Genomic DNA, 23,456 nt, shown 5'->3' on the forward strand with positions numbered 1-23,456 from the left:
TATATTTTGTATCTGTAGAATTGAAATCAAAGCTATGTATATGTTGTCTCCATTCTTTTCTTATCGGATTGTTGATCCCAATGCGAATGCGTCACTTAAATTTTATAAAAGACAATTAAGAACATCAAAAATAAAGTGATACGTAAATATTTCACAGTGCAATATATTATGTAATTAATAATAATTATATATTTATGAAAAAATAATTACATCAGATTTAATAATAGCAATTGTTTTGAATGTACATAATATGAATAAATGATTACATCATAATAGTAATAATCACAATTGTTTTATTTCCCATTTGTTGCAACCCTAGCATATTTTCATGTAGCAGCAGAAGTACCTACACTGGCGGCGCGGCGGCATCGTGCGACATCAAAGGCATTGCCTTACTAGGTAAGTTTATAATGACTCATTTCTTTTATTATATAATTTACGTTTTACTTTTACAGAATCCGATTCAATGGATTATGAAGACGAGTCACACAACGCCATACGATAGTGATGATGAATGAACATTTCAATAAATGCATGCGTGTTTTTTTTATGTTGTTTTGTAATTGTTAATTGTTTCTTAAATAAAGAAATAAACTAAATATTTAAATGATGATTTGTTATTTGCAACACAACTTTATATTTGAGATTCTTTACAAATGTATATTTAGTTTTGTATCATCAAATTTATAAATTTTATTCCATAGTTTTCAAAATTAAATGTAAATGACCATAAAAACATTAATAAAGTAAATCATTGATGTAAGGTCAGGGAACGTAATACATATATACATCTGACCATGTAGAAGCTAAGTCTTGTTGACTGCTGAAGTCTGTAAAGTTTTGTTGTCTGCTGAAGTCTGTACGCAATGAAAATGTCTGCCGTTTCGAAAATAAGTTTTTAAGACCCTAATAAATAAAATATATGAATGGCAGATCTGGTCAAATACTTTCAAAATTGTATTTTTTTCAGCACTTTCATAAGTGTCTGCCAGAATGTTATCCGCGTGATAATGGTCTGCCATTGTTATTTTCCGATAGTAATAATAATCTATTTTCAAATATCAAAATGGCAGACGTGGTCAAATGGTTTCAAAGTTCGCCAAAAATTTCCACCTGTCTTACCTAAGCGCGCGCCCCGTCCACCACTCTGGGCTTAGTGACTCCTCATCTCATGTATAGTAGGTATAGGGGAATCAACACACAAAAATCCAGGTCTGGTCAAATACATACAGGTAGCTTTGCGCTAGCTCTCTAGCTTCTTATGGAGAGAAAACGTAAACATGTACCACGGGCGAAGCCGGGGCGGACCGCTAGTAAATAATAAAATAATAAATAGTGTATTAGATTTGTTATTGTATCTTGTATACCTACGAATAATTATTCTTACGTCTTGTTGGGAAATGTTCAAATACCTACCTATTGAAATAATTTACTGTTACAAATCATTAGTGTTATTAGTTTTGAGTGAATAGGCATGGATCAGAAATTCAGAATATAATATGCTACTAACTACTCAAATACATACATGTTTACACAACAAACACCACTGACCTCTATAACTATAAGTTATAGAGGTCAGTGACCGTCAGTGACAAACACTATGGATACCTACGCTCGCGAATGCAAATTCGGTGATTTACTAATTATTGATACCTAGTCATTGAATTCGTTTTGAAATAGCCTGTACTTTGTAATTTTTAGTGTTATAGACATTTATAAAATGTGGTGCTCATTTTTTTGTAATAAATCATCCCGAACGCTATTGTATTTTCGTTGTTTTATTTCAAGTGAACACCTATACAATTTTGTCACGAGCCGCCTCTGGCCTCTGGGTGAAATAAACAAGTCAAATGATTTTTGTTCTAATTGTATTTTGGTAGTAGTTTGTTTAGAATTTACATTACCATTGTTTAATTTTTATTTTGTATTTGCAGTAAAATAAAAAGATGAAAAACTTCATTAGGTATATTGTACGACACCTCACTCTGAATCGCGCTAGCGAAATTTTTTCGTTACAGAGCACATATACAACTTTCGGACAATCTTCATTGAGGCCGGCCGGCAAATCGAGTATGTCGAGAAACTTCACTTATTCGATGGAGGTATTCTACCTTCCTTCCTCCACAGTTGTGGGACCCCGACGTGCATTGAACACGCAGCTTTCTGATACTAGTAGCTAAAATCAAAACCACAGATATGTCTGTGATCAAAACCATAATAATATTTTTACCTATTATTTTACTAAAAGTCGAGTGCATCGAAATCGTAAATATGTTTTTCACCTTCCTGGTTTTTTTTCCATAGTAAATAGTGTTTTTGATTTGTTGTTGTATGAATAATTATTCTTACTTGTTGGTTATGAAATGTATTTTGAAATAATTTACTTTTACAAATCATTAGTGATATTAGTTTTGAGTGAAAATGCTTGGATCAGCATAATATCATATTTGCTACTTCAAATACATGTTTTGATAAAAAAAAAACAATAGTGTAATGTAGGTAATAAAATAAAACTGCGTTTTATTGTAGGTAATCAATTTTGACATTATTTATTTCTCAAAATTACAATAAAATAGTTTACGCCAACAAATATAACTTTTATTTTTATAACAATCCTACTTCCTACTAATGCGAAAGTTCATACATGTTTCAAAAGAAAAACTTTTACTTTTACTATTATTTCAATTTATCCGGTTTAATTAAGACTTAATATTGATACATATGATCATTATAAATACAAATAGGAATTAACAATATAACGAATACGTGGCACAACTAAAATTTTACCGATACCACCCGTGGTCATTCTCCTTTGTGGGTCATTTGTAACAGGATGGCGGTTCTACAGCGAAAAAAGAAAAATGATGGTCAGAACGCTGATACCGGATACCTTAAGATACTGTAATATAAAATATTACTAGATTAGATAAAATATTATAGGTAGTATCTTCACCGTGTGTGACGCGCTTTACATTCACGCCATCTAGAGTTAAATCTTTATCATTTTTGTATACGTCTGTGTGTGTAAACGACCCTGTATGCAATGACAGATGTTAAAACGCATAATTTTACCGAATTGGGTGGATTTTAAGGCAATGATATAACATATTTCAATAAAATATAATATTCAGTAACCGCCATGACTATTCCTAGGTTTGATGACTATTCCAATTACGCAAAAACTCAAATAAACTAGAAATGTAGAATTCAGCGCCATCTAGCGGGATATTGGCTGGGAACAGATCGTTGCAATCACCTTAATCCTAATTTTTGAGTACAAAAATGTATTATTATTTTTTAGATGTAAGTAACTAACTACTTATACCTAGTGTAACAATTTATTTTAGATTAAGTAAATTAATTAAAATGTAGATGTTTTATTTTTTAATGTTAAGTAACTAGTTACATTATATATTTAAAAGATAATTCTGTACCTTACCTACTTGGATTGTGCATTTTCTAATAAATTTTATGTGCATCGCAAATTGATTGTTTTATTTTTGATACAACTTTAATGATAAAAGTAGATTATACTCTCATTTTACTTCTATTATTTTATTCTTCAATACTCTATCTTGTAGTTTACTACTGTAAAATAGTTCTACTTAGACCTTGACTATTTTTATAATATTTAAATATGATTATCTTACAAAGAGCCACACTTACTTCGTCAGCATTTCAATTCTAGTTACCTACTTTTCACTAAACTAGGTCTTTACAATATCTCTAGGTAAAAATATTAAGTAAGGCGTAAGCAGTTGTTGATTTTAATATATATTATAAACTATACAAGTGATGTGAAACAAAGTTTACTTTTTTCTTCTTATAGATTTAAATTTTAATAATATAATAATGAGTGAGAATAATAAATCACTGTCTATTGTCGGTGAGTACAGATTTTGATATTAAAACCGATCTTTTTACGTCAGGCAAAGGTTGTGAGGCGTGTTATGTTTTTTTGAGGTCTTTAATATTCATATGATAAATCAAATTAACATTGTTAAAAATTTAAGCTACCAGCAAATCATATCAGTTGCCAAGGTTCGTTTAAGCGGAGCGTGTTTGTGCTGTGTAAACCAACAATAAATATTTATAAATAAAACATAAATAACAATATGGATATGAGACAAATAGTTATACTACTATTAACGATATTAGTGAGCTCAGAGGCAAACCATGGCAGGATCTCTATACCATTAAGCGGGAACTATACAACGATTGCCAAAGAATTTGGATTTAACACCAGGGTATACGAGGTCGTTACAGAAGATGGTTATATTCTGCCTCTTTTTAATATACCAGGAAAGAGAGAGGTTGTGCTTTTAGTACATGGAATAGCTGATTCCGCTGATACCTTTATTATTCGCGGAGATAAATCGCTTGCCCTAACCCTGGCTAAGGCGGGCTACGACGTGTGGTCAGCTAACATGAGAGGCAACCGATACAGCCGACGACATCTGTACCTAAATCCTGACAAAGACAAACAATTCTGGAACTACAGTTATCATGAAATGGGCTATTACGACATTCCAGCAATTATCGATTTCATTCTCCAGAAAACTGGTGAAAGATCGCTCATTGCAATTGGACATTCGCTAGGGAACACCGTGTTCTACGTGATGGGTTCCACGAGACCAGAGTACAATGAGAAAATAAATGTCGTCATTGCTCTATCACCTATTTGCTTCTTTAATCATGCGAGGCCTCCAGTTTCGTCACTTCTGGAAACGATTCCTTACATTTCCGATGTGCTAGTGCGCTTGGGACAGGAAGAAATAATGGGAGATGAAACTTCAACACGAAAAATGATAACGTTATTGTGCACCGTTATTAAGAGTTACGAGATATGTGCTAACGGTCTATCCACAATCGGTGGTAGCGATCCTGACGAGTTAGAACCGGACTTTCTGCCAACGCTCTTTTCCCATTTCCCCACTGGGACTTCGAGGAAAACTGTACTGCATCTAGCTCAGGGATATTTGAAAAAGGACTTCGCTCTGTATGACTATGGAGAGAGAAATATTGAGGTGTATAATAGCTATTACGCCCCAAAATACGATTTGCATAGAGTTACGATGAAAGTTGTTCTACTGGCAGGAAAAAATGACGCACTTTCTTCAATCAGGGACGTTATGTTATTGCGTGATAAATTGCCGAATGTTGACTACAGAACATTAAAACATAAGAACTTTAATCACCAGGATGCAACGTGGGGTAAAAATATGGATAAATATTTATATCCGTATATTTTTGATAGTTTAAGAAAATATGGTACAAAATATTATTTATTTAAAAGATAGAATCTAATGTACTATTACTATTTATAAATAATAATATTAGCAAGTCTGTAGAATAAAGTAGTACCTACCTAAGAATGTTTTTATGATTTATGACAGAACGAACGATTTAGTGTAGGTTCTTTTACTTTTTATCCTTTTTTTATCTATCTAATATATTTTAGTTTTTTTTTAATAATTAACATCATCAATTGAAATTTAGCTACATTTCAATATCAATATAAAGATATTAAAGTTTCAATTATGTATAACTTAATTTCAAGAACGAGGTCAAAATTACGAGGTCGTTCCTCATTTATGGGTGATGCTTAATAAAAAATATGAATATGCTAATTTACATTGTAGACATAATAAACTATCTGTCTGCATTTTTTTTTACATTACCTACGCATATTTAGTCACGCCTTGCCAGTTGCCTATTATCATTTTAAGATACAAATAACATACATAATCATTGAGATAATATTACTATACGTATGGAGGAGACACCACGAACAAAATCTGTGCGCCATTTTTTGCTCTAAGTTTTAAAAATTATTATGTAGTTAGGTTCTTACCGATGAAAGTTATTCCTTTGCACATTTCCGTATTATTTGTATTATTTGTGCAATATCGTAACACACACGAAGGCATATTTGATGCGTTTCACTTTAAAACCATTTAAAAAAACCGCTCAACATACGTCATGTGGCGTATGTTGAGCGGAACATAAGTGATGTAGGCGGTGTGAGGTGTCGTCTCCATATATGTATACATATATCTCAATGTACATAATATACTTATTAATAACCTACTGATTAACATGTACTTACTGTATGTAATTAACAGTTACAGCTACGGAATGTTAAATAACGACTTTTACAAATTGGAAAATGATAAATTTTGAATTTAGTATTAAAAAGCTAGTGCTTATTTCATGGAACTGCACTTAAAAGTTTTAATTTTTAAAATAAAATGCACTTACTTTACAGGCTTCTCTTTAATTCGTACTTAAATACATATAAATAGTCATTAATCTAGGACTCTATTTATTTACAATAGATAAAATAAACAAAAGCTTTAAGATAGTTACCGTATTTATTATTTTATGTCGAAGTCTGGTGGTTTTTTGAATTCTTAATTATTTTTTATCAAAAAACTAAACCACCTTCAAATATCCACTAGTTAAAAGTGGACAGAATTCAAATAAGACCAACCAGAATTGGTTCCGGTTCGGCCCAGACGAAAGTTCTGAGGTCACAAAGCCAAAAAAAAATACAGTCTAACCATAGTCTAACTAAGAACCTCGGTCTCCTAGGCTCCTATTTTTAGATGTCGGTTGAAAATAAAATTATTGTGTCGTCGTTCATATTTCAAATTTGAAAACAGAATATATAATATTTAAAACAAGAAAATGGAAAAAAAAATAATATCTAATAAATAGTTACCTAGGTAATAAATTTCAGCCATAAATGTATTATCTTATTTATTTTATTATTACTCTATTGCTGCTGATCATGTTCAATAATTTGTCGCACATCAATGAATTGCCGCCAAAACAATATTATCTTTCTTTTTTTTTATTTGGTCCGCTTATTGGACGTACCAACATTTAGAAATAGTGAAATAATACAATCTTTGTCAAAAAATAAATAAATTTTACGTTAAAAGGGTAGGTAACGTCAAATTGGCCAACATTGCCCACAAGGGTATTTTTGCCAGAAGATCAATTCATAAGAAAATTTTTAAATTGCAAAAATACCTTTATACTTTGGCAACATTAATAGTATTTGGTATAAAATAGGTTATATGTATGACAACACTGCCTATTGTGTGTGTCGCTAAGAGCTAGCGCGCACGAGCAACTTTGTCTCCGCAACTATTTTGTCTCTCCCATCAATTGTATGGGGAGTTGCGTCGCTACGTGCGCGCACTTTCATACTAGCCCATGGGTGGAGAGACAAAATAGTTGCGGAGACAAAATAATTGCGGAGACAAAGTTGCTCGTGTGCGCTAGCTCTAACTTAAATCAGCAACTTGTTGTAACTCGTCGAATATCATGTGTGATTTCACGGGCAAAAAATGGTGAAAATTCAAGTGATAGTTTGTGCGTGATGGCGAAAACACAGTGTATTTTTACTCATAACTAGCAGTCCGCCCCGGCTTCGCCCGTGGTACATATTTACGTTTTCTCTACATAAGAACCATCCTCGTACTTCAAGGAATATAATAAAAAAAAAATTACGAAATCGGTTCAGCCGTTCTCAAGTTATGCGCTTACCAACACATTTTGGGATTCATTTTTATATTATAGATATGTTATAAAATAACGTTTGAAGAGTATTTTAATGCTATTATTACCGCTGAAGGTTGTTTTAAACAAAAGTTACAATGGTGGGCAAAATTACCTAATAATGTAGCGATCTTTATTTGACAACATTGCCCATCATCAAAAAAAGCTTAGGGTTGGCACATTTCATATTACCACATAATTTGATAGTTAATAATATTAATTCTATTCGGTTAATTTCGGAAAAATAAGCTTAATTTGGTATCCGGGAAAGAACCATGATAAATAAAGTTAAATCGCTGAATTTTAAGCACAACTTAAATGTAAAAATATGTTTATTTTTATTAAATAGTCACTGAACAATATTCTGTTTTTTTATCTTTTTATTGCCTACAACATAATCCTACTACGAAATATTTGCAGTAAAAGAAATCGGAAGTCATGTTCATTTTACTGAGATGTACCAACCCTAGGCTTTTTGGAAAAGCGAAATGCGATTTGTATGAAAAATAGAAAAAATACCTGGGTTACTTTGCCCAGCCACTAAAGTTCTTTCATGATACTGTTTTGATTTTAAAGTAAACGACATCTTTACCAACATTTTTGAATTGGACTTTAATATAATCTGGCTAGAGGTCATATTTACGTCAAAAATCGACGTGGGCAATGTTGGCAACAAGTGCAGATAACTTTACCCGCCCTCAAAAACAGACAAAAAATGAATAAAATGTTGAAGAATAATGAAATTTTCTACAGCAATATATGGACACGATCAAAGAAAAACATATATGCTAACATAAAATACTAACGTTGCCATAGAATTTTTTTGCGGAAATTGAAATTATTCATAAAAAGTGGGCAATATTGGCCAATTTGACGGTACTCACAGTTGAATTGATTTGTTTTCAGTTTTTGAGTTATTATAACAACCCATAAATTCACATAGAGGCATCTTTTATGTATTTATTTTGTTTTTCTAAAATAATCATAGAAAATCTTGAAGACAGAACATCGCGTCGCTATCAGATACTGAAATTGTACTGTGTTACTCAAGTGGTTACTCTCATTTTATGCGTATGACGTATCTACCAGAGGTATCTACCGCTATTTAAATATTTACTTAGATGCCCTGGGGCCTTACATTTATTAAGTACTTCTTTTTTTGCCTGTATACCGTGTACCGATTCTACTATCCCCTTTACACTGCGTCAGCCGTCAACGTCAATTTGACAATAATTTGATCGATAATATTTTATTCGTGTCACGGTGTCAACTGTCATCTGTCAAAATCACATTTTTTAAACCGCAAAGTGCAAGATGATGCAAGATGTGCTTCCAATGAAAAATGAGAGACCCTATTGAATTTCCCTTACGTATACGTTAGCAAACTGGCGCCTTATAAAGTGAAGTGCAACAGGACCTCTAATAACAAACGCATTCCAAAGTTTTCAGTGCACTATACAGAGGTTACATGTAATATTACTAAAATGACTTTTCCTGATGAAAATTCGTTTTCCACCGGCCGATCAGCACGTGAAAATCAAGCTGGTGGAATATCGATTAAACAGGCATTTGATGATGGTAAGAGTTGTTTCAATTATTCGTTGAATAAAATACTTGACATACACAACATGTAAGTACCTAGTTTGTGCATTTACATAGATATAAATTTTATTGAAATAAAATCTGTAAATTGCATATAATATTGTAAGTACTTATGTTGTGTTCAAAGTAAATTAAATTAAAGTAAAATACATTTGAAATAAATTTATTTTCCACACATTTTGAATTTCTGCCTTTTTTTCCTTGAAACACTTGTTATTTTTATTAAAAGAGCTTACCGCTTTGCGATACCACCCTAATAAGGCTATTTACAATAATGTACACACACACATCTCATTATATTTCATTTAAAGCATTTTTAATTTAAAACCATGATTTCAAAGAAACTAAAAATAAGTAAGTCTTAAATCTAGTACCTGAGTTCCATCTAGTTCTCATAAACATGAATACTAAGTCCTTGATTTTACACTGCCAAAGACCTATAGCACAACTAATATCCAAACTTTAGTTTTAGTCTTTTAGTTTTAACTGGTTGTAAATCAGTACATAATATAAAACAAAGTCGCTTTCTCTGTCCCTATATCCCTATATATTATGCTTAAACCTTTTAAACTACGCAACGGATTTTGATGCGGTTTTTTTTAATAGATAGAGTGGTTCAAGAATTCGTTCGTTTGTTTTAGTATATAATTTATGATGTTTTAGACAAAGCGGGTGAAGCCGCGAGCGGTAAGCTAGTTAATAATATATAAATGATAATTGGAATGGCCATTTTGGGCAAATCAATTGGCAATAACCAAGATCAATAACTGTAGCGTTATTGATAAGAATTGGCCGTTCAATCAAACCAATTGTTCAGTCAATGAACGGACTTGTGTCTTGCTAGTCTCTCGGTGATATTACATCTCAATATATTAGTTATGTGGTTCGTGATTGTATTTCTAGGTATAGTTGTTTGTATTATTTTCTGTTATTTGTGTAAGGAATAAAAAATAGTCATATTTTACATTAAAAATTTAAAATAAATTATTAGTTATGAAAATTTAATTATATGTACAAGGTTTTGGAATAACTACTGGCCTAAATATGTCTATGTTGACCCAGATACAAAATAGAAATGAATCTATAATTATGTCACTGGGGATAATACTTACTGAAACTTCAGCTTACATTTATAAGAATAAATTTCATAATTGTATTATATGTACTATTTTGTTTGTAATTCATATATGTACTATAGATGTTATACAGTGCTACAGTGAAAACTAAATCAGTCAAAACCACTTTTGACTGCAAAAATCTGGCAAAAGTAGTTATGACTGATTGTTATGTACCACCAGCAATGTAGTACACACTAGGTCAGAGGCGGAAATAAAACACACAAAAACGCTCTGACCGTATATTTCCAAGGGTCACGGAACTACAACATCATTTTGCTTATATCTAGTTACAAAAAAATAACATAAGCGCGATTTAAAAACACAGCTTCTACAACTAGCGTCATCTATTATCGAATGATGGAACTAAACAATACTAAAACTTATTCTATTAAACCAACGGATTAGACATACCGCCCGCCAAGGACGAATAGTCCTTCACAATACAAAAAAATGCATCTGTGCAAAAAGATACAGCAATACATAGAGCAAATACATCTCCTTAAACTAATAACTACTCCTTACTTACGAGTTACGGTTAACATGATATACATATATTTATATTTTTTCTTTTTTACATTTATGCTTCTCTAACGGGCAACATAGTTTTCGAAGTCGGTCTCTGTATGTGAGAACCCCTATATCTCAACGTGACAACACGTGTCACCTTATCCTTACCCGGGGGTAAGTCCACCACCACTCCGTACATCCATTTCGCAGGAGGCAAATTGTCTTCCCTAAGACCACGTCTCCTACCCTGATGCCGGGGACCTTACCTTCGGAAAAAATTGGGTAATACACTCCTGGGACCAATGCTTCCAAAAATGCTGGATCATCCTTTGTGTTAACCGCCAAAGACGCAAATTGGAATTTTCTTTTTTTGCAAACAAATTCCGCAACTCCTTAGAAGCAGCATGTACTTTAATCTTTCTTTCTACCAGGTCAGTTTTAGTGCATATGGAAAGCGGTTTACCATACTGAATATCAATCTTACTTAACCAATCCGGACCATACTTCCACAAATTATTCTCAACTAGCTCAGAAGGTAGTATTCCACGAGACGCGCAGTCAGCGGGATTTTCTTTGGACTGTATATACGACCACTTACAAGGTTCTAAATGATTTAGAATTTCAGAAGTCCGGTTGGCTATGAATGTTTTCCACCGACTGGGATGGTCACTAAGCCACGCTAGGACGATGGTGGAATCCGTCCAAGCATGCAACTGTGAAATTGGTATGTTCAAAACTTCAGCTACTTCAACTAACAATTTAGTTACCAACACCGCACCGCAGAGTTCCAGTCGAGGTATGGAGATTTGCTTGATCGGGGCAACTTTAGTTTTTGCAGCTACCAGGTGAGTTTTAATTTGTTTATCTTCAGAAACGCAACGAATATAAACCACAGCAGCATAGGCGGCATGTGAAGCGTCACTAAACCCATGTAACTCCACAACTGTATCTTTGCTTCGTGTTTGCACCCATCGCGGTATTTGGAAATTTGTTAGCTGAAATAATTCCTCACGGTAAGTTATCCATTCACTAATAAGTTCAGACGGTAATCTATCATCCCATCCAAATCCAGTCATCCATAATTTTTGTATGAATATTTTTGCAGTGATGATGCATGGAGCGATCCAACCAAGCGGATCGTACAGTCGACAAATTTCTGCTATAATTTCTCTTTTGGTTGCAGGAAGCGACGCTGATAAAAACTGAACTCTATAACTAAAGTCATCGGTACGGCGGTTCCAAAAGAGACCTACTACTTTAGTCACGTCATCCTCCTTAAGTTCCCTGTCCTGTTCTATATTTCCTTCAAAACCTTCCATCACCTCCATGCTATTACTACTCCATTTCTGTAGCCTAAAACCTCCTTTACTTAACAATTCAGTCATTTCTTCATATAATCGTAATGCTTCTTTTTCAGAATCACACCCGGTTAACAGATCATCCATGTAAAAGTCCGTTTTTAGTCTTGCAGCAGCTAGTGGATAGCTCCCACCCTCATCGACTGCAAGCTGTTGGAGAGCTTTGACCGCTAAATAAGGTGCACTGGAAGTGCCAAAGGTAACGGTAAGTAGACGATAATCTTGGATTTCGTTATTGTCGTCTCTCCACACGATTCGGTGATAATCTGTATGTTCGCTTTTCAGCTTTACTTGCCTATACATCTTTATGATGTCGGCTATTAGGCATATCGGGTGGAGACGCCATCTCATGATTATATGACGTAATTCTGGTTGTAGTCTTGGGCCAACCATCAGGGTATCATTTAACGACATACCATTAGCACTTCTATCTGACGCATTGAATACTACTCGCGTCTTAGTAGTGCTTTTGTCTGGTCTGACTACTGCATGATGCGGTAACCATACCGAACGTCTCCGCGTCTCTTCCGAGTCTTCCTGTACTTTTTCCATATGACCCAGCAATAAATATTCCTTCAACACTTGCGAATAATTATTCTTGAGTTCGGTGTTCTTAAATCTTTTCTCTAAACTCTTTAGCCTTTGCACCGCTACACTTCGTGTATCTCCAAATTCATGCTTTACTTCGGGGCGGAAAGGTAAGTTAACAATATATCTTCCCTCCCTGTCTCTCTTAGTTGTCTTCTCAAAAATATCTTCACACGCCTTTTCTTCGATTGTCATTATTTTATTGCTTGCCAAACATGGCTCTGATTCTATTTCCCAAAACTTTTTTAGTAATTCATCTTCATTGCATCCAGCGTGCATGCTGACGATCACTCTCGGTTGTTGGTGCGTTCCAGAATCTAACATTTCTGATTGAATGGGCCCAGATAATATCCACCCTAAATGCGTTTTCTGTGCTAACGGACATCCAGGGGGACCCTTTATCATACCGTCCTCAAGTATCTGCGCATATACCTCTGCACCCAGCAACATATCAATTTTGTTTGGGACTTCATATTTCGGATCAGCCAATTGCAGGTGTGTAAGCTCTGGCCACAACTGCACATTGACTCTACTTGGTGGAAGAAAAGATGTAAACTTACCGAGAACGTGCGCTTGAACGACCATGGTAAGCTTGGGATTATAAATTGATCTGATTTTTACTTCTACCATAAATCTTGACGCTAAAGAATCTTCCTGACCTCCAACTCCAGAAATACAAACCTTATTTGGAATTTTCTTTAGCCCAAGAGCCTGGACCGTAGATTCTGTGATGAGAGAAACCATTGAGCCTTGATCCACTAAGCATCGCAAATTAAAATTAGCCTTACCTGTATTCGACTCCGCTTCCACAACTGCAGTAGCCAAAAGAACTTGACTACGGACATTCGAGAAACACGTAACAACATCGCGTTCAGATGTGGTTGCTGAAGAAACAACCACATTCTTTTGATGGGACTCAACATTTTTACATTCTTCGGGGTGAAGCAATGGATGATGTTTACGCTTACAAACCTTACATCTGGTGGATTGGCGACAGGAAAATACGGAGTGGCTGCTACCAAAACAATTCAAACATAAGCGACTATTTTGTACAAATTTATGTCTCACATCATAGTCCGACTTCGCAAACTCCTTACAATTATATAATTTATGAATTGCCTCCTTACAATACGGACACTTCGCTACATAAGACTGACCAGACTCAATACTATCCGTCAAAGTATAATTGTTTACAGGTAATTTTATGACAGATTTTTCTTGATACTCTCTTGACTCACTTGACTTACTTGACTTTACCACGGACCGGCTATTTCCATTTAATTCAATCAAAGCATCTTTCAATTCAGTTTTGTAATCTATATATAGTTCTTCGGTCTCAATATATATAGAATTTTTAATATAACTAGAAGAGTCTAACTCCCTCTTAGAAATCTCGCTAATTATTTGGCGATGAGTATCGCGAAATGATTGCCACTGATTTTCTAAATATTCTAAACGAGTTTCAACATACGAAACAGTGATTCTTTCCTTAGGGAATTTTTTAAAATTTACTTTATTCTTAGAGATAAGCTCTTTACTATTTTCTTGAATTCTATTAAATACTTCCATTATAATATTTTAGAGACTTCACAACAACAATTATATACTTTATACTCTAAAACTTAAGTAAATAAATTTAACTTAATGTTTAAATTGCATAAAACAAAGCTAACTCAAATGTGTAAACTGTCTCCTCAACTCTAAAATATTACAAGTGGTAAATACCTTTACAAAATTTTACAAGTGTCTATTCCATACAACGAACAAAAACTAAGTCAATATAAACATTGAAAATATTCTAAGTCCATAAATCTTCGTTAAAAAACTAAGTCAATGTAAATATTGAAAATATTCTAAGTTCATGTAAACAGTGCAAATTTCTCTAAGTGTTTTAAAGTAACTTCAGTTCGATTTGGGCATGGATTCCCCGTCGCTTCACTTTATTTTCTTGGATTTAAGGTCCGATTTTGATTAATTAAACTTCAAAGTACTCACTGTTTCACTTCACTCACTACTTGTTAGTCCTTCTCCCTCGCACCTGTACTCCGGAGTCGGTTGACGTCACGGATGTTCTCCCTCTCACTCGCTCCGCTGGCCGCTGACGTCACGGTTGTCTCTCTCTCGCTCGCTCCGCTGGCCGCTGACGTCACGGTTGTTCTCCCTCTCGCTCGCTCCACTGGCCGATGACGTCACGGTTCTTCTCCCTCTCGCTCGCTCCGCTGGCCGCTGACGTCACGGTTGTCGCCCTCTCGCTCACTCCGCAGGCCGCTGACGTCACGGATCTTCTCCCTCTCGCTCGCTCCGCTCGCCGCTGACGTCACGGTTGTCGCCCTCTCGCTCACTCCGCAGGCCGCTGACGTCACGGTTGTCTCTCTCTCGCTCGCTCCGCTGGCCGCTGACGTCACGGTTGTTCTCCCTCTCGCTCGCTCCACTGGCCGATGACGTCACGGTTGTTGTACCTCTCGCTCGCTCCGCAGGCCGCTGACGTCACGGTTGTTCTCCCTCTCGCTCGCTCCGCAGGCCGCTGACGTCACGGTTGTTCTCCCTCTCGCTCGCTCCGCTGGCCGCTGACGTCACGGTTGTTCTCCCTCTCGCTCGCTCCACTGGCCGCTGACGTCACGGATGTTGTACCTCTCGCTCACTCCGATAGCCGCTGACGTCCTGGTTGCTTCTCTCTCGCTCCCTCCAATGGCTGCTGACGTCCCGGTTGCTCTCCCTCTCGCTCCCTCCAAAGGCCGCTGACGTCACCACCTGGACCCTGGTCTCCAATATTCGACGCGAAGGACCAAATGTTATGTACCACCAGCAATGTAGTACACACTAGGTCAGAGGCGGAAATAAAACACACAAAAACGCTCTGACCGTATATTTCCAAGGGTCACGGAACTACAACATCATTTTGCTTATATCTAGTTACAAAAAAATAACATAAGCGCGATTTAAAAACACAGCTTCTACAACTAGCGTCATCTATTATCGAATGATGGAACTAAACAATACTAAAACTTATTCTATTAAACCAACGGATTAGACACTGATGTTAGTTTAAAAGCAGCTCTGACTGCTTTTGTGGGCAAGTGATTTTAACTATGGACATTGCTCTAAGCTATGTTTAATTGAAATAATAATTTTTGATCACTGGAAAATTTAATAATACACAATAATTAATATGCGTATTGTCTTAATATATGCTAATATAGTGTGTTTCTGTTTTACCGGAATCTCCCTCAGTTCGATTGACACTAATTTAATTTGTATGAATTGAATAGGCTACAAAACTACTGGACCTAATTAAACAATTTATTCACCAACAAAAACTGCATTCTTGTTTAGTGGCTAAATTTTATTTGTTTAACCAACTTCAAAAAAAGGAGGTGGTTCTTGCTCTATCAACCTGGGCGCTCATTTCCATGGGAATGAGCGGCTAAATATGCTAGGTATATCATTTTTAGGTAATTTCTATTTCTAATGTTTTATTTCCAAGGGGGTATAAAAGCGGGTGCCGCGCGTGCTATGCGCGTGGCCTATGGCGTGCTATCCCGTCGTAAAGCAGCCGAGGAGGGTGTAGCCAGGCTCGCTCGAGTGCTGTCAGCGCTTGACCTGACCGCGCTGGGCGTGGGCAGCACGCTGGGTGTGGGGGTGTACGTGCTGGCTGGGGACGTGGCTAAGAACTACGCGGGGCCAGCGGTGGTGCTGTCGTTTCTGTTGGCGGCTGTTGCTAGCGTGTTTGCGGGTTAGTTTTGTCTTGTTATTCTGATATATGTATGATGTTGAAATTTTAAGTTCTTTTGGTTAGAGTTCTTTCCTACACCGAATCAACATTATTGTACAGAAAAAAATTTATTTCATTTTAGAGAAACAAGCGCTTTTCTCTAAAGTGAAATAAAGAATACTGTTTTTTTACGGGACTATAATTTTGTACTTGTAATTACTAATTGGCAACTGATTTCAAAAGCTAACTAATTTGCTTATAAGGACAAGCTTATAATTACTACATCGAAAAAGAAATATGATAATTCTTTACCAAGCAGAAACATGATTATACTTTAGATCATTATGTATCTAATGTCCAAATAGTGCTGATCTCGATGATATCTTCAGGTCTATGCTACGCGGAATTCGGTGCTCGTGTGCCCAAAGCGGGCTCCGCTTACGTTTACAGTTACGTGTGCGTCGGCGAGTTTATCGCCTTCATCATTGGCTGGAATCTTATACTTGAATATATTATTGGTAAGTAAAATTCCTGCTAATTAAAATCAGCGACATATAGTTTTTCTTCCAGATATGTTTCTATAGAAGCGGATGAGTTTGTTTGTTTGAACGCGGTAGTTTACTGAATTGATTTAAAAAAATATTTCATCATGTACTGCACCTATGTGATCTCTGAGTGCTTAAGGCTATGTGTATATGTAGTTAAATCTATATATGTATATACAAAATTGAAACCCGTTTCGCGTTGTCACGGCATCACGCGTGAACGGGTGGACCGATTTCGATAATTCTTTTTTTATTATATTCCTTGAAGTACGAGGATAGTTCTTATGTAGAGAAAACGTAAATATGTACCACGGGCGAAGCCGGGGCGGATGCAATTGGATAGACTTCCGACCATGCTCAATATAATGTAGTAGTTTAGCGATTGATCACAATGAATACAAGATATTGTTGTTTTTTGTTCAGTTTGGCAACATTTTATTCAATACAGTTACATGCTTTGTCATTTATGTAATGTTAACAGTTTTTATGAGCTTGATTTTGAATGATATAATTGTTGCTTCGTGAGTTTTTATACAAATGTTACAGGAGACTTGAAATAATTTTAATGACGATCTGCTTTTAACGGCTTGTATCGTTATTGAAAACTACAACGAAAAGTGTTTCCTATTATTATTATATATGAAAAAAGATGATCTACGCTTATTAATGTATATTCAATACGCTTATTAATGTATAAAAATAATTGTAACATTATTTGAACTTACCTAAAGTTTAAAAATAGCAATTCCTAGTTACTTTGTGAAAAAAATAAAACAATATACCTACCACAAAAGATTACTACAAATTTACAATAATACACTAATAAGATAACAACTTATACCAAGGAAGAATACTTCAGTATTCCTACATATAAAGAGTCTGGTGCTGGATTTCAACTAAGTATATAAAATATAAATCCTACATTGACAGAAGAGAGACTTCTTATAACATGCCTATTTATTGGATATTCTTATTTCTATTATTTCTAGGTGCGGCATCAGTAACAAAAGCGCTAAGTGAATACTTAGATTCCTTACTTGGGAAGGCCATATCTACACACTTGTATGAGTGGATGCCGATGGATTCACCACACTTAGCCAAATACCCGGATATCTTCGCTTTTAGCGTCATTATGGTGTTTTCTGGTAAGGAAATATGTTTTAACTTGGTCTTAGTTCAGTACAAAGGAATGCTATGAATAACGAATCTATACTAATATTATAAAGCTGAAGAGTTTTTTTGTTTGAACGCGCTAATCTCAGGAACTACTGGTCCGATTTGAAAAATTCTTTCGGTGTTAGATAGCCCATTTATCGAGGAAATTCATCACGCTAAGACCACCAAAAGGAGTGGAGCAATGCGGGTAACACTACAGGGCACAGCTAGTTTATTTATAAATTGTCATTGTGTTAAGTACTGCGTTTTGCTATTCGTCGTGTACGTAATCAAAGTTTTTTTTTTTAATTTATATATTCAACCTATTTTCCAAATTCGTTTCATAAATAATGATGTTACATTTTCAACACTGAGGGACAGTTTTCATTGAATTTATAATGTTAAAATGGATGTCGCAGAAATGTTTCAAGTTAACATTGAAAAAAATAATTTGGAAAATCCAAAAGTGCACGCCTCATAATTTTTTTTTAATAAATATTTATTAATTATTATTTTTGTTTATTTAATAACAATTAAACCACATCGAATCAGACCCTGAAAAATGAAAGGGTTCTATTCCTGAGCATACTCAAGCGTAAGAGAAAAAAAAAGACTCGATTAGTAAAGTATTTCGGTCGCTATCGTGTTAACAAGAAAAAGGATCCGCACATACAGACACACGGACGTCCAAGACAGAACTTTTTTAAACTGTTTTTTAACTAGTTTAAATAACAAAAATGACATCAAAAATATCATGAACGTTAAAAATAGTGTTTTTTCTTAATATGTGTGTGTATGTATTATCTTACAAGTGCAATGTATGATACATAAAGACATTTTAAGTTTGAAAAATCAGATGTTTTGCGCGAAGTGACAGTAGTACCCACCTCAACGCTTCGCTTATGAGGCGTGCAAAAATAGCATTTTACTAAAGGTTAAAATATATCCATTGACCTGAAAAATAATCAGATTTATTTGTAGGGTCTTAAAAACTTGGTTGTGTTTTAATTTCCTTTTCAAATTTCGCTTTGATGTATTTAACCGCTTTAGTTTCTAGCAAATTTAGAATTATTTATATTCAAAAGGGAAGGTATGAAAGTAAATATTCAGGGGATAAAAACCATTTCGTTGAAGGCGAAATTGCTTTTTGTTAGCTTATTATATCAGGTATTGTTTATAATTTAAGGTTCAGAATTTTGGGAATTATTATAGCGTGAACGGATTTGAAAATATTTTCTCAGCTAATACATAATTTTTTTCTGAGTAACGTAGGCAAGAAATATAGTTTATTGCACGCCTCATAAGCGAAGCGTTGAGGTGGGTACTACTGTCACTTCGCGCAAAACATCTGATTTTTCAAACTTAAAATGTCTTTATGTATCATACATTGCACTTGTAAGATAATACATACAGACACATATCAAGAAAAAACACTATTTTTAACATTCATGATATTTTTGATGTCATTTTTGTTATTTAAACTAGTTAAAAAACAGTTTAAAAAAGTTCTGTCTTGGACGTCCGTGTGTCTGTATGTGCGGAGGATTTTCTTGTTAACACGATAGCGACCGAAATACTTTACTAATCGAGTCTTTTTTTTTCTCTTACGCTTGAGTATGCTCAGGAATAGAACCCTTTCATTTTGCAGGGTCTGATTCGATGTGGTTTAATTGTTATTAAATAAACAAAAATAATAATTAATAAATAATTATTAAAAAAAAATTATGAGGCGTGCACTTTTGGATTTTCCAAACTATTTATCTACTTATCTCGGATCAGTATGGGCAGATAATATATAATCTTATTTTTTTTGTAGTTGCGCTCGCATTCGGTGTGAAAGAGTCGACGAAGTTCAACAATTTCTGCACGGGTGTCAATCTGTGTGTTGTGCTGTTTGTCATCATATCTGGCTCTTTTAAAGGTAATATATTTTTTATTATCTACAATATGTCTTAATAATGGATTTTTTATTATTATTGTTACTTCGAAGACAAAATTGTTTAAGTAATAATCTAAACTCGTAAAAAGTGTTTCTTAATATTTGAGAGACAGACATATTTTCAGATCATTAGAAATTCAATGATTCAATTTATAAGTTAACTTTCATTTAAAACATAAAATTTTTTATACGAAATTCAACTTTATTATCAATGCAGTTAGGATCAAATTGCTTTGATTCTTATTTTTTGTGTTCTAACGTTTTTCAGCGGACACAAAGAACTGGCGTATCCCCGCGTCAGAAGTGCCCAAGTCTTCTACGAAGGACTTTGGCACCGGGGGCTTCGCCCCGTACGGGCTCGCTGGCATCATTAGAGGGGCTGCGGTTTGCTTCTATGGTTTTATTGGTGAGTTTCGAGCTATTTGATATGAATAGAGAATTGTATGTATGTGTAGAAAAAAAAGTGTATGCCGAGCACACGTGTCAGAAGTGAAACTTCTTTGGCAAGTTTCAAATATACCAAAATCGTCGCCTTACTTCTTATTTTACTCTCGACGCACGTAAAGTTTCACCACAGAATACATAATAGTAGCTAAACGCTACAGAACGGACACTCTCCGCCTCCCGCCAAAATTAAACTTACCTCACCCCCGCGCGATCAGACATAAAATGGGCCATATTTTTCTGCAAGGACGATACGCAACGAAGATTGACAACATTAATCAAATTGACTTAAAGTAATTTTATTATTTTAGATTTGTGATTATCGTTTTTCGTAGAAAATGGTTAGATATTGTGCTGTTTACGGATGTATTTCATCAGAAAAACGCGAATTTTTTTTTACGCTAGTCACAAATGTGCCAACCATAAAGCATTAACACACACATTTGCAGTCTCTACAGTGTGACTGTCAAAACGATCATTTTGTATGGAGTGTCCGGGGTGTGGTTTCACTACAAAATCGAAATAGAAATAACTACTCTAGATACTTAATTTGAATTTCTCTTCCAATTACATGATGAAAATGAGATAAAAACCTCAACATTCATTAATATTCTTTCATAAATAAAAAAAAGACGTGTGGCACTCGGAGACTGCCGCGGTAAAGCTATTGCATGCTATGCCTTCAAGCCACACCTCCGAGCCCGTCGGAGTGGGGAGCGTGAGGTTTTTTCGTTACGGAATTTCTCGATTCGATCCCCGCGCTCAAGGCCCGCAATAGAAGCTATGCAATAGCTTAAAAATTTAAATGTACTCTATTTAATAACCTAACCACTATACCCAGGTTTCGACTGCGTAGCAACAGCTGGTGAGGAAGCCAGACGTCCACAGAAAAGCATCCCATTTGCGGTAGTGGCTTCACTTCTGATCGTCTTTTTGGCGTATTGTGGCGTTTCCTCTGTGCTTACACTCATGATGCCGTATTATATGCAGGTATGAAGAGCAAACACTCGAAAACGGTATGACCCAACTGGGGTAAGGGGTAGATGCATTATATTATGCATACATCTGTTTCACTGATCGATTTTCTTTAGGGACAAGTAGGTGATCATCCTGCTAGCCTGTGTCCTGCCAGACCGAGATTTTTTTTCTTCTCTCTCGTCTCTTCGTCTCCACTGGGAATCGAACCCGGGACCCCTTGGTTCTACGCTCATGCGTCAACCACTGTACCAAGGAGGCTGTAAAACTTATAGTACTGATTAAACAAATTAAGATGATAACTTAACAATCTATATAATAAAATAAATGACTAAAATATATATGCGTGTACGACCTATAAGCCAGATCACGATTGTTTGTCTCACTGATATGGAAATTTATAAAACCGTTGTATAATTGAATTTGCAAACAGTTTAACCGTCTTTAAAAAGGAGGACATTCTCAGTTCGTTCTGATATATTTACACTAAGATTAAAAAAAAAAGACATGTGTCACTCGGGGACTGCCGCGGTAAAGCTATTGCATGCTATGCCTTCAAGCCACACCTCCGAGCCCGACGGAGTGGAGAGCGTGAGGTTTTTTCGTTACGGAATTTCTGGATTCGGTCCCCGCGCTCAAGGCCCGCGATAGAAGCTATGCAATAGCTTAAAAAAAACAATTTTTAACAAAAAGTTAAACCGCCTTCAAAAGTAAAAAATAACGTTACACCGAAGTAACTGCTAAAAAATCCAAATGGCTCAAAACAAATCAAAAATAGTTTATATCTTATATCCTCAAGTCACTTGTTAGGATATCGCTTCTATCGTTCCCGAAACAAAATCGATTTATGCGACTCTGATCTCTAACACAATGCATTAAGGTTTCAATTCATTTCACAATGAAACGTGATTTTTAATATTGACACTTAATATACAGTAGATAAGGCTTAAATTATTTTGCAGGATGAAAAGGCACCTTTCCCCTTCGTGTATGATCAGCTCGGTTGGAGTTGGGCCAAGTATGCCGTTAGTGTGGGTGCTATTTGTGCTCTGTGTTCCAGGTAATATTAATCTATACTATATACTAATATTATAAAGCTCAAGAGTTTGTTTGTTTGAACGCGCTAATCTCAGGAACTACTGGTGCGATTTGAAAAATTCTTTCGGTGTTAGATAGCCCATTTATCGAGCAAGGCTATATATCATCACGCTAAGACTAACAGAAGTGGATCACTGCGGATAAAACAACAGGGCACAGCTAGTACATTATAATAAGCTCATTTTTCTCCTCGTTCCGCGTATAATCTTTCTAGTTCTTATTTATTGTATATTTTCTGTATTTTGCTACGTACACCATTGAAGTACTATGAAGAAATAGAATAACGATCGCCAATTAGCACCTTATTTCGTCACAGTTATGTTCAAAATCTATTGTATTGCTCATTTCAAAACTCTGCCTAATACACACGCAGGCAGAGTTTTATTTCCGACAATTTAAACCGTGATTGTGAGTCTAGTTGTTTATAGTAATAAAAACCTTTCTATCTTAATATATATAAATCTCGTGTCACAATGTTTGTCCTCAATGGACTTCTAAACCACTTAACCGATTATAATAAAATTCGCAAACCATGTGCAGTTCGATCCAACTTGTGAGATAGGATAGTTTAAACATGTAGGTACCACGGGCGAAGCCGGGGCGGACCACTAGTTTACATTATGTATGTGGAAGTACGCCAATAATGTAAACCTTGCTTTTCTACATAATATATATGTGGAAGCAATTTTAAGAATAATATTGTTAAAATTATTATAAGATGGAACTTATTTCTTGTATGGAGGTGGGCGTTAGCATCAATACTAATTTATGCTTTTACGGGTGTCATCGTAATTTATGTATACTTTGTTTATTGTTAAAAAAAATTGGATATATGATTTTGAAGGA

At 35.2% G+C, this 23,456-nt stretch overlaps 2 protein-coding genes across 2 annotated transcripts in view; both read left to right on the top strand.

The window, feature by feature from the left end:
* Positions 1–4,000: 4,000 nt before the first annotated feature.
* On the top strand, positions 4,001–5,938 carry LOC149483145 (lipase 3-like). Its single transcript, XM_089702922.1, has one exon. The coding sequence runs from the start codon at positions 4,116–4,118 to the stop codon at positions 5,298–5,300; it is 1,185 nt and encodes a 394-aa protein (XP_089559048.1). The 5' UTR covers positions 4,001–4,115; the 3' UTR covers positions 5,301–5,938.
* A 2,938-nt stretch (positions 5,939–8,876) lies between these two features.
* LOC149483146 (cationic amino acid transporter 2-like) overlaps positions 8,877–23,456 on the top strand; it is a 36,837-nt gene continuing 22,257 nt past the window's right edge. The window contains exons 1-8 of the mRNA XM_089702147.1: positions 8,877–9,147; positions 16,227–16,475; positions 16,844–16,972; positions 17,989–18,144; positions 19,971–20,075; positions 20,362–20,499; positions 21,379–21,527; positions 22,475–22,572. Of these exons, the coding sequence (XP_089558273.1) occupies positions 9,054–9,147; positions 16,227–16,475; positions 16,844–16,972; positions 17,989–18,144; positions 19,971–20,075; positions 20,362–20,499; positions 21,379–21,527; positions 22,475–22,572 (1,118 nt within the window). The 5' untranslated portion in view covers positions 8,877–9,053. The remainder of the gene's footprint in view (positions 9,148–16,226; positions 16,476–16,843; positions 16,973–17,988; positions 18,145–19,970; positions 20,076–20,361; positions 20,500–21,378; positions 21,528–22,474; positions 22,573–23,456) is intronic.

Source organism: Colias philodice, chromosome 13 (genome assembly GCF_061535455.1).
Source record: "Colias philodice isolate Cphi_HAF_F1 chromosome 13, ilColPhil1 Martin Lab GWU primary, whole genome shotgun sequence".
Taxonomy (NCBI): domain Eukaryota; kingdom Metazoa; phylum Arthropoda; class Insecta; order Lepidoptera; family Pieridae; genus Colias; species Colias philodice.

Coding starts and splice junctions, on each gene's coding strand:
- LOC149483145 (XM_089702922.1), top strand. CDS start 4,116: ATGGATATGAGACAAATAGTTATACTACTATTAACGATATTAGTGAGC.